General features: G+C 36.8%; 1 protein-coding gene across 1 annotated transcript in view; it reads right to left on the minus strand.

The window, feature by feature from the left end:
• Window positions 1-10,557: 10,557 nt before the first annotated feature.
• The window catches only part of SMOC1 (SPARC related modular calcium binding 1), a 402,783-nt gene continuing 398,340 nt past the window's right edge, over window positions 10,558-15,000 (minus strand). Inside the window, exons 12-13 of the mRNA XM_053697708.1 lie at window positions 14,448-14,501; window positions 10,558-11,038 (exon numbers count right to left, since the gene is read on the minus strand). Coding sequence (XP_053553683.1) covers window positions 11,022-11,038; window positions 14,448-14,501 — 71 coding nt within the window. The 3' untranslated portion in view covers window positions 10,558-11,021. The remainder of the gene's footprint in view (window positions 11,039-14,447; window positions 14,502-15,000) is intronic.

Raw genomic sequence — 15,000 nt, forward strand, 5'->3', positions numbered from 1 at the left:
AGTATATGTTTATATGAGTATATATATATATATATATATATATATATATATATATTAACACATACATATATAAGCATATACATATATATTTACAGTATATGTTTATATGAGTATATATATATATATATTAACATATACATATATAAGCATATACATATATATTTACAGTATATGTTTATATGAGTATATATATATATATATTAACATATACATATATGAGCATATACATATATATTTACAGTATATGTTTATATGAGTATGTATATATATATATATATATATATATATATATATATATATTAACACATACATATATATTTACAGTATATGTTTATATGAGTATGTATATATATATATATATATATATATATATATTAACACATACATATATATTTACAGTATATGTTTATATGAGTATATATATATATATATATATATATATATATATATATATATATATATATATATATATTAACATATACATATATAAGCATATACATATATATTTAAAGTAATAACCCAGTCCCCTAGACCGCTATGTAAAGGCACTTTACAGTGCTATTTTATTCTCACATCTCACATACTCACACTCTAACCCTTTGAAACTGCTTTGTGTAGTTATATTTTTTTAAATAATAATGGTCATGATTTTTAGTAATAAAAAGAAACAAAACTCTTTATTTTGGGGGCAGTTGGGGGACATTTTTTAAATTAACCAGAGGTCCGACCTATAGTTAATTTTTGGATTGCAAATTGTTACCGCAAACTGACGGTAACATCAACTAGCCGCTCGTAGTGGCTGTTTATTTGACGTGTGGCCATAAACTGCGAATTTTCCCATTTACAGGCACACGTTAAATTAGGGCTTCACTTGTAATCTAGCCCAATATGTATTAGCAATGTTTAATGTCTTCTTAAAGGGACAGTCAAGTCAAAATTAAACTTCAACATAAGGTCACACAAAGTGAGAGATGTCCAGCTGACAATGGTCCGTAAGAGTAAAAAATAACTTTTATTAGTAATGCAGGTAAAACATTGTTAATGAAGTCAAATGATAAACAATATCATAGCCAGTGAAAAAGCCTTCTAAACATCACCCACATCCAACATGTTTTGTGCCGTTACGACACTTTGTCAGGGATAGAGTTAAACTCAATAGTCAAAGAATATAAATATATTATGAAGCAATCCTAATAGACTGTTAGTGGCATATCTATCAAGCTCCGTATGGAGCTTGAAGCCCCGTGTTTCTGGCGAGCCTTCACTGTACCCTTTAATTATTCATTTTGCCCACCTTACCTGTTATTTAACTCTGAAAATTGTTCCAATTCTTGTGAGAAATTAAAGTACATACTACAGATTTCACAAGACTAACCCTGCTACATTCTACACAGGCCTTAAAGGGGCATGAAACCCAAAATGTTTCCCTTAGGATTCAGATAGAACGTACTATTTTAAACAACTTTTCAATTTACTTCTATTATCTAACTTGCTTAGCTCTTTTGGTATACGTTGTTGAAAAGCATACCTAGGTAGGCTCAGGAGCTGGGCTCTATCTGCTGATTGATCGCTGCACATAAATGCCTCTTGTCACTGTCTCTTCTGAACACGTCTATTATCAATTTTGCTTCATTCTTGGTATCCTTTGATGAAGGAGCAGCAATGCAGCAAAATTGATAATAAAAGTAAATTGGAAAATTGTTAAAAATGTCTGTTCTATCTGAATCTAACTGCCTCCTCCAAATGGTGAGGGTTTGAAACCACATGGTGCATCAAAAAGGTGTTAATACCTTCAGAAAACGTTCATATTTAGATGGCGTGTTCATTTTCGACGTGAAAAAAATGGTTGTCCCTTTAATTTTTCTACCACAATGTGGTCTATGCATAGGGGTAGATTTATTAAAAGTCGGGCGGACATGATCCGCTGTAGAGAATCATGTCAGCCCGACATCGCTAAATGCCGACATAAATACGCTGTTGGCATTTAACATTGCACAAGCATTTCTAGTGAAATGCTTGTGCAATGCTGCCCTTTTTGCTCACCGGCAGCCAATTGGCCGCTAGCAGGGGGTGTCAATCATCCTGATCGTATCTGATTGGGCTGATTGCTGTCCGTCACCTCAGAGGTGGTGGATGAGTTAAGGAGCAGCGGTCTTAGAACCCTGCTTCTTAAAGGGACACTGAACCCAATTTTTTTCTTTTGTGATTCAGATAGAGCATACAATTTGAAGCAACTTTCTAATTGACTCCTATTATCAAATTGGCTTCATTCTCTTGGTATCTTTATTTGAAATGCAAGAATGCAAGTTTAGATGCCGGCCTATTTTTGGTGAACAAAGTGGGTTGTTTTTGCTGATTGGTGGATAAATTCACCCACCAATAAGCAAGTGCTTTCCATTGTCTGAACCAAAAAAATAGCTTAGATGCCTTCTTTTTGAAATAAAGAAAGCAAGAGAATGAAGAAAATTGATAATAGGTGTAAATTAGAAAGTTGCTTAAAATTGCATGCTCCATCTGAATCAAAAAAGAAAAAATTTGGGTTCAGTGTCCCTTTAACTTTTGTTTCCAGAAACAGCTGCATTCGCAGCTTAATAAATCGGCCCCATCGTATGTTTATTATTTTATTATTATTATCAGGTATTTGTAGAGCGCCAACAGATTCTGCAGCGCTGTAAACAAAGTCGGTGTACAGGATAGCTTTTGTAGGGGTCAGGTGGGTAGAGGGCCCTGCCGAGAGTTTCACTGTTGTAGTCGGCTCTTATGAAGCGATCTGTAAATAGCTGGGCATATAGGCTTACTTTCTAAGGGGTTCAAGGAGAAAGCAATGGAGTTAGGAAAGGTTAGTGTTGGTTGTATGCATCCCTGAATAGTAGAGTTTTTAGGGTGCGCTTGAAGCTGTTAAAACTAGGGGAGAGTCTTATGGAGCGAGGCAGGGAATTCCACAAGATGGGGACCAGTCTGGAGAAGTCCTGTAAACGGGAATGTGAGGAAGTATCAAGAGAGGAGGAGAGGAGAAGATCCTGAGCTGATCGAAGGGGACAGGAGGGAGAGTATCTAGAGACAAGTTCTGAGATGTAGGGGGGAGCAGTGCAGGTCAGAGCTTTATATGTCAGGGTGAGGATTTTATGTTTAATCCTAGAGGCAAGAGGAAGCCAGTGAAGGGATTGGCAGAGAGGTGCAGCAGATGAAGAGTGACAAGTAAGGAAGATGAGCCTGGCAGAGGCATTCATAATGGATTGTAAAGGAGCTATGCGGCAGCTAGGTAGACCAGAGAGGACAGAGTTGCAGTAGTCAAGGCAGGAAAGGATGAGAGAGTGGATTAAAATCTTGGTTGTATCATGTGTAAGTAAATGTCTAATTTTAGCAATGTTTTTAAGGTGGAAGCGGCAGGCTTTAGCCAAGGACTGAATGTCAGGAGTGAAGGAAAGATCTGAGTCAAGTGTGACCCCAAGACATCGGGCGTGCGAGGTAGGGGTAATGATGGAATTATCAACATTTTTGGGGTGGAGACATTGGAAGAAGGGGGAAAAATAAGTAGTTCCGTTTTGGAGAGATTTAGCTTAAGGTGGTGAGAGGACATCCAAGATGAGATGTGAGAAAGACAGTTAGTGACACGGGTTAGTAAGGAAGGAGGTAGGTCTGGTGCAGAGAGGTAGATTTGGGTGTCATCGGCATACAAATGGTATTGAAACCCATGGGACTTTATTAAGGAACCTAGTGATGACGTGTAGATTGAAAAGAGAAGGGGACCAAGGACAGAGCCTTGAGGTACCCCAACAGAAAGTGGTAACGGGGAAGACGATGCTCCGGAGAAGGCTACACTAAATGTATGGTTAGTCAGATAGGAAGAGAACCACGAGAGAGCTGTGTCACAGATGCCGAAGGATTGGAGGGTTTGGAGCAGAAGAAGGTGGTCAACAGTGTCAAAGGCTGCAGACAGGTCAAGGAGGATAAGCAGAGAGAAGTGGCCTTTGGATTTTGCTGTAAGTAGGTCATTGGTAACTTTGACAATTGCTGTCTCTGTAGAGTGATGGGAACGAAATCCAGATTGCAGTGGATCAAGAAGAGAGTTTAGTGTAAGGAAATGGGATAGCCGTGCATAAACTAGCTTTTAGAGGAGCTTTGAGGCAAGAGGGAGTAGGGAAATAGGGCGGTAGTTGGAAGGGGAGGTTGGATCGAGGGAAGGTTTTTTGAGGATAGGTGTGACCAGTGCATGTTTTAGAGATGAGGGAAATATACCAGTGCTGAGGGAGAGGTTGAAAATGTGTGTGAGTATGGGGGTGAGGGTAGAAGAGAGGGAGGGGAGTAGCTATGAGGGGATGGGGTCGAGGGGACAGGTAGTGAGGTGGGAGGACAGAATAAGGGCAGAAACTTCATCCTCATTAACAGGGGCAAAAGAGCTGCATTTTTGGATATTTGGGTTTTGGGTGATCGTGAGCTTTTGAGGGGGTGGGAGATTGGAAGTATGTTGAGAGCTGATTTCACTTCTGATGGAGTCAATTTTGTTGTTGAAGTGGCTGGCAAAATCTTGAGCTGAGAGAGAGGTTGTGTTAGGAGGTGGGGTGGGCGGAGAAGAGTGTTGAACGTGGAGAACAGAAGTTTAGGGTTAGAGGAAAGAGTAGAGATGAGATTGGAAAAATATTGTTGCTTATAAAGATTAAGGGCAGAATAGTAGGAGTTCAGAATGAACTTGTAGTAAAGAAAGTCAGCTGAACTCCGAGATTTCCTCCAGTGTCGCTCAGCAGTACGGGAGCATCTGCGTAGGTAACGTGTCAGAGGAGTATGCCAGGGCTGAGGATGAGAGTGTGGTTTCTAAGCTAAGGTTGGAGGGGCCAGAGTGTCAATGACCGATGTAAGGGTGGAATTATACTGGCACATAGATGTTTATAAGAAGTCTATTAGTAATCCATTTTTTATACTACGTAAAAGATGCAGATTATTTAATCATAGCAGGAGTTAATAAAGGTAACTTTTATTAGTATAAGGTTTACATTACTATTGCTACCCTTGTAATGGCGCTAGAAAAAATCCTGCCATAGATTTAGAAGTTCCCGAGCTAAGTGACCTCAAAAGGCCTCAAATAAAAGCCTTTGGGCAAGATTATGAGTTAAATGCACTAGAAGTTCGGCTTTTTATGCTCATCGGGTTGCGCTGGTATTATGAGTTCAAAGTAAACTGTTTTTGCTTGCGCACTTACCCGACGAGGGCAAATAGCCGAACTTAAAATATTGCATGCACGTTCACATATTTCATCAGAGAAGTCAATGGAGCGAAAAAAGTGGGGAAAAAAAGCCCCTACTCGTGCACATACCCAATCACATAGTCTCATAAGCATGAACCCGACATTAAAATATGAATATTTCACATTCCAATGTTCTTCACATACAGGAATATGTTGTAATTATTCATAAATAAATATTTTATATATATATATATATATATATATATATATATATAATGTTTTTTAGTACAACAAATATCTATACATATATATATATATATATATATATATATATATATATATATATATATATATATATATATATATATATATATATATATATATGTACAGTCGTATGCAAAAGTTTAGGCAGCCCCTCCAATTTCCATGATTTTCATTTATAAATAATTGGGTGTTTGGATCAGCAATTTCATTTTGATCTATCAAATAACTGAAGGACACAGTAATATTTCAGTAGTGAAATGAGGTTTATTGGATTAGCAGAAAATGTGCAATATGCATCAAAATGAAATAAGACAGGTGCATAAATTTGGGCACCCTTGTCATTTTGTTGATTTGAATACCTGTAACTACCTAGCACTGATTAATTGGAACACACAATTGGTTTGGTGAGCCCATTAAGCCTTGAACTTCATAAACAGGTGCATCCAAATCATCAGAAAGGGTATTTAAGGTGGCCAATTGCAAGTTGAAGTTCTCTTTGACTCTCCTCTGAAGAGTGGCAACATGGGGGCCTCAACACAACTCTCAAATGACCTGAAAACAAAGATTGTTCAACATTATGGCTTAGGGGAAGGCTACAAAAAGCTATTGCAGAGATTTAAGCTGTCAGTGTCCACTGTGAGGAACATAGTGAGGAAATGGAAGACCACAGGCACAGTTCTTGTTAGGAAGACCAGACCAGAAGTAAAATATCGGAGAGGCAAAGGATGTTGAGAACAGTCAAAAATAGCCCACAGCCCACCTCCAAAGACCTACAACATCATCTTGCTGCAGATGGTGCAACTGTGCATTGTTCAACAATTCAGCGTAGGGGAGAATGATGCGGAAGAAGCCTTTTCTGCACACACGCCACAGAGTCGCTTGAGGTATGCAAATGCACATTTGGACAAGCCAGCTTCATTTTAGAAGAAGGTGCTGTGGACTGATGAAACAAATATTGAGTTATTTGGTCATAACAAGGGGCGTTATGAATGGTGGCAAAAGAACACAGAGTTCCAAGACAAACACTTGCTAGCCACAGTAAAATTTGGTGGATGTTCCATCATGCTATGGGGCTGTGTGGCCAGTGCCAGTACTGGGAATCTTGTTAATGTTGAGGGTCGCATGGATTCCTCTCAATATCAGCAGATACTTGAGAATAATGTTGAGGAATCAGTCACAAAGTTAAAGTTATGCTGGAGCTGGATATTTCCCAAAACGACCCAAAACACTGCTCAAAATCTACTCTAGCATTTATGCAGAGGAACAAGTACAATGTTCTGGAATGAAAACGATTTGGGAAGAACCCACAAGCGCCTATAAAAGGCTGAATACCCACAAAAATGGAAATAGTCTAATAGAAAAAAAGGGATATATTTATTTATTAATTTGTGAAAACACAAAAAGATTAGTAATATTTTGTATATAAAATAATAACAAATTTTCAATATAAAACTAGTATTAAACTCAATGCCCAAAACTAGACACTATAAGCATATTCAGGTTGGCCAACCTAGGTTTAAAAATTGATCACTAGTATCATTCTGTTTAAAAGCAATCTATTAAAAAGCATAAGCATATAAATCCACAATATGGTTATATCTCAATATCACATATAACGTTCAGTACAGAGCGGAGTTATCAATTTTTCAGCAATAGTTCAATTTGTATATAAAGTCTCTTGGACTAAAACAAACACTTTTCTTTACTGCAGTTCTGGTATAATGATTTCTGTTACGTTGGTTTATGTTACCGCAGTTCTTATGATATTGTTGTCAGTAGCAATCAACAACTATTACCACATTAGGCTTTTAGAAGGTACCTTTAATCCGTGGACAAGTGCACTTGTTCGTTGGTTCATGAATCCGGTAACGGAGTTTGTCGGGTAGCTTCTAAAAGCCTAAATATGCTTATAGTGTCTAGTTTTGGGCATTGAGTTTAATACTAGTTTTATATTGAAAATTTGTTCTTATTTTATATACAAAATATTACTTATCTTTTTGTGTTTTCACAAATTAATAAATAAATATATCCCTTTTTTATATTAGACTATTTCCATTTTTGTGGGTATTCAGCCTTTTATAGGCGCTTGTGGGTTCTTCCCAAATCGTTTCTATTCTGACACACTTTAGGGGTTTGTAGAGGAAGCTCCTTTGAACTCACTAGCGTTACCCATATTTTTTTGCACTGTCTATAATCTCCACTTGTCACAATGTTCTAGAATGGCCATCCCAGTCCCCAGACCTGTATATCATTGAAAATCTGTGGGGTGATATGAAGCGGCTGTCCATGCTCAGCAACTATCAAACCTAACTGAACTGGAGATGTTTTGTAAGGAGGAATGGTCCAAAATACCTTCATCCAGAATCCAGACACTCATTACAGGCTATAGGAAGTGTCTAGAGGCTGTTATTTCTGCTAAAGGAGGCTCTACTAAATATTGATGCAATATTTCTGTTGGGTTGCCCAAAATGTATGCACCTGTCTAATTTCGTTTTGATGCATATTGCACATTTTCTGTTAGTCCAATAAACCTCATTTCACTACTGAAATATTACTGTGTCCTTCAGTTATTCGATAGATCAAAATGAAATTGCTGATACAAAACACCCAATTATTTATAAATGATAATCATGGAAACTGTCAGGGGTGCCTAAAGTTTTGCATATAGCTGTATATATATATAGCTATATATATATATATATATATATATATATGTATACACACACATACATAATTATATATATGTATATATATATATACACACACACACACCCTCATTTGCCACTTTATTAGGTACACCTGTTCAATTGCTTGGTAACACAAATTGCTAATCAGCCAATCACATGGCAGCAACTCAATGCATTTAGGCATCTAGACGTGGTGAAGACGACTTGCTCAAGTTCAAACCGAGCATCAGAATGGGAAAAATTTAAGTGGCTATAATCGGGGCATGGTTGTTGGTGCCAGACAGACTAGTCTGAGTATTTAAAAAAACTGCTGATCTACTGGGATTTTCACGCACAACGATCGCTAGGGTTTACAGAGATGGTCTGAAAAAGAGAAAATATCCAGTGAGCGGCAGTTGTGTGGACAGAAATGCCTTGTTGATGTCAGAGTTCAGAGGAGAATGAGCAGACTGGTTCAAGATGATAGAAAGGCAACAGTTACTCAAATAACCACTCATTACAACCAAGGTATGCAGAATACCATCTCTGAATGCACAACACGTCGAACCTTGAAGCAGATAGGCTACAGCAGCAGAAGACCACACCAGGTGCCACTCCTGTCAGCTACAATTCCCACCAAATTTGGACAATAGAAGATTGGAAAAACGTTGCCTGGTCGGATGAGTCTCGATTTCTGCTGCAACATTCAGATGGTAGGGTCAGAATTTGGCTTAAACAACATGAAAGCATGGATCCATCCTGCCTTGTATCAACAGTTCAGGCTCGTGATGGTGATGTAATGGTGTGGGGGATATTTTCTGCTGCAAATACCTCTATTAATACACCCAAGCATTCTACTGGTCTTATTCGCTGCAATACTACATTGTTTACTTAATTTTAAATCATCTGAAATAATAATTCCCAAGAACTCTTGATAGCAGAATTTAGATCCATTGCCAAATGAGGAATGAGTCAATGTAATGTATTATTTTTGTTTTTGCATAGGACTCATTATACCATAAAACAAATAATTATTTCTAGTCTCTGTGAGACAAATTTGTCTTTGATGTACTGTGGAGATGAACAAACTTTTTCATGCTTTTGGTATGTTCTAAATTAATTATTTGTCTTTCTATGCCTCAAATGCAAAATGTGCTCTCATAGAGTTCCACCTCCATGTTTATATTACGTGAAACCTTCTTAGTATCATAAGTGATGTGTTTCAGAGTAGTCATTTCATGTATTTTATTCATCATAACCTTTTTTATAAACAAGTTATGAAATCAGAAACAAAAATGTCTAACAATAGAAGACTTTGAGAATATAACCAGTTTTTCTGACTTTTTAGCCATTTTTCTCATTTTTATTTACCTGCTTTAATATTAAAAAGTTGCGATTACACAAGTCGCATGGAGTGCATCAGATACATCGTGTAGTACCTAACTGCCCTATCATTTGATTTGTTTTATAAATAAATGTTATGTTTTGTCACAACACTCATTTAGGACTGAGCCTTTTCATAAGGAGATGTTAGTAAAGCATCTAACAATGAACGATTGATTACAAAATAAAAGAATGAAAATATTGCCACAACATTGCAACTCAAAAACTATGAAATGCATGATGATTTGTACCCGTCTTTCATCACAGTTACAATTAAAGGGACAGTAAAGTCAAAATTAAAATATGTGATTCAGAGAATAATATTTTAAAACTTTCCATTTTACTTCTATTATCAAATTTGCTTTGTTCTCTTGGTATCCTTTGTTGAAGAGTAGCAGCAATGCACTACTGGGAGCTAGCAGAACACATCAGATGAGCCAATGACAAGATAAATATGCAGTCACCATTCACCAGCTAGCTCCCAGTAGTACACTGCTGCTCCTGAGCCTACCTAGGTGTACGCTTCAACAAAGGATACAGAAAGAACAAAGCAAATTTGACATTTGCAAAGTTAAAATTGCATGCTCTACCCAAATAATGAAAGTTACATTTAAACTGTACCTTTAAGCTCTATTATAATACATGGAGCCACATCTACCCTCTAGTTAATTATTTATGCCAAAAATATGGGCAGACTGGGATTTATATTGTCACCCTCTTTGTTTCTATTCAGGTCAGGTGAGAGCATGTTGCTGTCTCTAGCAGTGGAGGTCTCAGACAAAATAGGTTCTATGTATTTGTGAGGACCTTTGATTACTCAGTAAGAAGAGATCTGTGATGGCAGATAATACTGATTTACTTTGCAAGAAAACGACCTCTGCTGACAACACCCTACTGCTGCCTTACATATAAAATATACAGTAATTCAATGAATGTGATGTGCTGTGTACAAAGTTTGCCGTTGCTGTCCTTGGTTTACATTTAAGATTAGAGCCAAACAACTGGTTCGGAAAATGCAGGAGGATATACCAAATACAGTACAAAATAAACCGTGTTTAAATATATGAATAATACTTTAAAGGTTTATTTCAGCATCTACACAAATTGTGTAGAAATACATTTGCCCATTTATTTATGTTTTTTTACCATTTTCAACAGCATTTTTAATTTACAAAATACAAGCACATATAAAATGTTACGTTAACATGAGATCACGTAAAAGAGACAAGGTATTTGCTAAAAAAAAAGCAAAAAGAACTGTACAAAAGGACTGTACAATTTACATATACATTTATATACAGAAACTCTTTTTTTTCAGAGTCAATACCTATTTTTTCAGTAGCAGATTTTTTTTAATAAAAACAACTAAAAAAAAAAAAAGCAATATTTTTTTTCTTCCTTTCCATGTCTGATTAAAAAAGTATAAAGTTCACTCAAAAGTGCAATTATTACAAGCGCCATCAGTCTCCTCTACGATTGGCACGGTTCAGCTTCTCCTCTTTCGCACTGTGTGCTCTGATTGACTGTTACACGAGGCGTCCTACTGATATATGGGCAGATAGAAGTGAATATTAGTATTTCATTGAATAGCATTAAAAAGATATACTTCTTCATATATAGTAAATTTAAAGGCAAAACGTGAATAGACAAGTTCATATTATTTGTGGGCAATAACCTCACAATAACCTCACACCCTACTCGCGCGCTAACCCGAAATCATATGCACTAACCAGATTGCATATTCTCATATGCCCTAACCGAAACGCATATTCTCATATGCGCTAACCCGAACGCATGTTCTCAAGTGTGCTAACCCAAAATGAAAATATGAATATTTCACATTCCAATGTTCTTCACATAGAAGAATATGTTCTATTTATTCATAAATAAAATATTTCTACATATATCTGATGGTATTTTGGTACAATATATATCTATACCTTTATATATATATATATATACATACACACATGATTATATATAGGTATAGATATATACCTATATATAAATTTATAAAAACTTAGAACATATTCTGCTATGGGCAGAACATTTGATTGTAAATACACAGTATAACACTTTACTAAATATAAATATTGCAAAAATACATTTTTATATTTTCATCTAATTAACAAAGGGCTCCAATATATATATGTATATATCTGTTCAAATATGTATGTCTGTAAATATATATAGACATATAGATATATACATACATATAGATGTTTAGACATGTATATGTATGTATCTCTATGTTAAAGCCCTTTGTCTGCCTTTTTTTTTCTAACATCTGAGAGCTCATATTCTTGAGCACTTATAACTTTTGTGTGCAATATTTTTTTTAAATAATTTTTATTAGATGGTGTTATAATGAGTGTAACTGTATTTTTTATTTGTTTTGTGCAACTTTTTATTTTCGCGAAACAGTTAACCACAGCTCTGAAGTCGCTGTAATCATTCTAGCGTAAATCACGATTGCGCTCAAGCGATCGCATTTACTTTCAACTCGTAATACGAGCACAATTTAACCTGCACGCAAACGATCATTAAAGCCTGATATTGCTTGTGCTCAAACATTTGCGTCCACTAGTAATCAGGCCCAAAATGTTTTATAAGAACCTTTTATTTTTAAACTAATTCCTTTATTTTACTATATGCTATCCTCTCCAAAGGGATTAAACATATAATTAAAGTTATATTTCTGTACCACTCCACATGAGGATACAGCAGGTGAGCCAATCAGGCATACGCATACAGACGTATGCTTCAATCACTGACCATTTCCTCAACTGGAACAATTTTGACTATGCAAGGGCATAAAACACATACGCCGAGATTACGAGTTTTGCGGTAACAGGGGTGCGTTGCTAGCGAGCATTTTTTTTTAACGCTCCCTTAAGACAACGCTGGTATTACGGGTTTTTTTAAACCCGGCGTTAGCCGCAAAAAGGTGAGCGTAGAGCAAAATTTAGCTCCACATCTCACCTCAATACCAGCATTGCTTACGGTAGCGGTAAGCTGGCTAAACGTGCTTGTGCACGATTTCCCCATAGGAATCAATGGGGCAGATTCCTAACACCTGCAAAAAAGCAGCGTTCAGCTCCTAACGCAGCCCCATTGATTCCTATGGGGAAAGGAATTTTATGTCTACACCTAACACCCTAACATGAACCCCGAGTCTAAACACCCCTAATCTTACACTTATTAACCCCTAATCTGCCATCCCCGACATCGTCGCCACCTACATTATAATTATTAACCCCTACTCTGCTGCTCCGGACACCGCCGGCACCTACATTATACTTATTAACCCCTAATCTGCTGCCCCCAACATCGCTGAACCCTACATTATATTTATTAACCCCTAATCTGCCCCCCCCAAGTCGCCGCAACCTACCTACACTTATTAACCCCTAATCTGCCGTCGCCACTATAATAAAGTTATTAACCCCTAAACCTAAGTCTAACCCTAACACCCCCCCCTAATTTAAATATAATTTAAATAAATCTAAATAAAATAACTACAACTTTAATGTTGGGGGCGTATTGTATTTTTTTTACAGGTAAAAGAGCTGATTACTTTGCGGCAAAGCCCCTCAAAAAGCCCTTTTAAGGGCTATTTGTAATTTAGTATAGGGTAGGGATTTTTTTTTTATTTTGGGGGGCTTTTTATTTTATTAGGGGGATTCGAGTAGGTGAAATTAGTTTTAAATTCTTGTAATTATTTTTTTATTTTCTGTAATTTAGTGGGGGTTTTTCCGCAGTTTAGTTTATTTAATTTAATTGTAGTTACTTGTAGGTAATTTAGTTAATTTATTTAATGATAGTGTAGTGTTAGGTGTAATTGTAATTTAGGTTAGGATTTATTTTACAGGTAAATTTGTACTTATTTTAACTAGGTAGCTATTAAATAGTTAATATCTATTTAATAACTATTATACCTAGTTAAAATAAATACAAAGTTGCCTGTAAAATAAATATAAACCCTAAACTAGCTACAATGTAACTATTAGTTATATTGTATCTAGCTTAGGGTTTATTTTATAGTTAAGTATTTAGATTTAAATTGGATTAATTTATTTAATTGTAGTAATTTTATTTCGTTTTATTTAAGTTATATTTAAGTTAGGGGGGTTAGACTTAGGGTTAGACTTAGGTTTAGGGGTTAATAAATTTAATATAGTAGCGGCGACGTTGGGGGCGGCAGATTAGGGGTTAATAAATGTAGATAGGTGTTGGTGATGTTAGGGACAGCAGATTAGGGGTTAATAAATGTAGATAGGTGTCGGCGATGTTAGGGACGGCAGATTGGGGGTTAATAAATGTAGATAGGTGTCGGCGATGTTAGGGACGGCAGATTAGGGGTTAATAAAATTTAACTCATGTTTGCGAGGCGGGAGTGCGGCGGTTTAGGGGTTAATATATTTATTAAAGTGACGGTGATGTCCAGTCGGCAGATTAGGGGTTAAAAACTTTATTTAAGTGTTTCCGATGTGGGGGGGGGGGGGCCTCGGTTTAGGGTATAATAGGTAGTTTATGGGTGTTAGTGTACTTTGTAGCACTTTAGTTAAGAGTTTTATGTTATGGTGTTAGCCCATAAAACTCTTAACTACTGACTTTTAAATGCGGTAGGAGTCTTGACAGGAGAGCGGCTACCGCTCACTTCTTCCAAGACTCGTAATACCGGCATTAGGCAAATCCCATTAAAAAGATAGGATACGCAATTGATGTAAGGGGATTTGCGGTAAGCTCGAGTCGCATTTTATTTTTATATTAACAGTCCCTTTAAATATAGTTTAATGATCATTTTCTCATAAACAGAATTGCTTGTGTAGCACGTTTTTATTTGCATGCACCACTACAGCCCTAGTTCTCTAAGGACATTAGTCTTTGTGTTTTTATTTATATTATGACATAAGTGAACATTGTCAATCACAAGGCACATGACGACTTACTGAAAGGATTTGCGCCCGATCTCTTTCCAGGAGGAAAACTACCAGCATTGGTACCTGTTTAAAGAAATCATAGGAAAATTATCTATACTACATGACACAGTTTAATTTAAATACATTTGCTAATGAATGGATAATCACATAAGCAATACTTAATACCCATTATAGAATATAATATGGGGCCCATTTATCAAGCCCCGTAAGTAGCTTGTGGTCCGTGTTTCTGGCGAGTCTTCAGACCGCTGCTCCATAACCCTGTATGCCTGCTCTGATGAGGCGGACAGGAATCGCCGGAAATCAACCCGATCGAGTACGATCGGGTTGATTGACACCTCCCTGCTGGCGGCCGATTGGCAGGGGGCGGCGTTGCACCAGCAGCTCACAAGAGCTGCTGGTGCAATGCTGAATATGGAGAGCGTAATCCCCCCCCCGCATTCAGCGATGTCTGTCGGACCTGATCCGCCCTGTCGGATCAGGTCCGACAGACATATGATAAATAGGCCCCTATGACTTCATAGCCCAAAGAGTGTCCTTGAACATAAGTTTTGTGATAAAG

This window comes from Bombina bombina, chromosome 1 (assembly GCF_027579735.1).
Source record: "Bombina bombina isolate aBomBom1 chromosome 1, aBomBom1.pri, whole genome shotgun sequence".
NCBI classification, from domain to species: domain Eukaryota; kingdom Metazoa; phylum Chordata; class Amphibia; order Anura; family Bombinatoridae; genus Bombina; species Bombina bombina.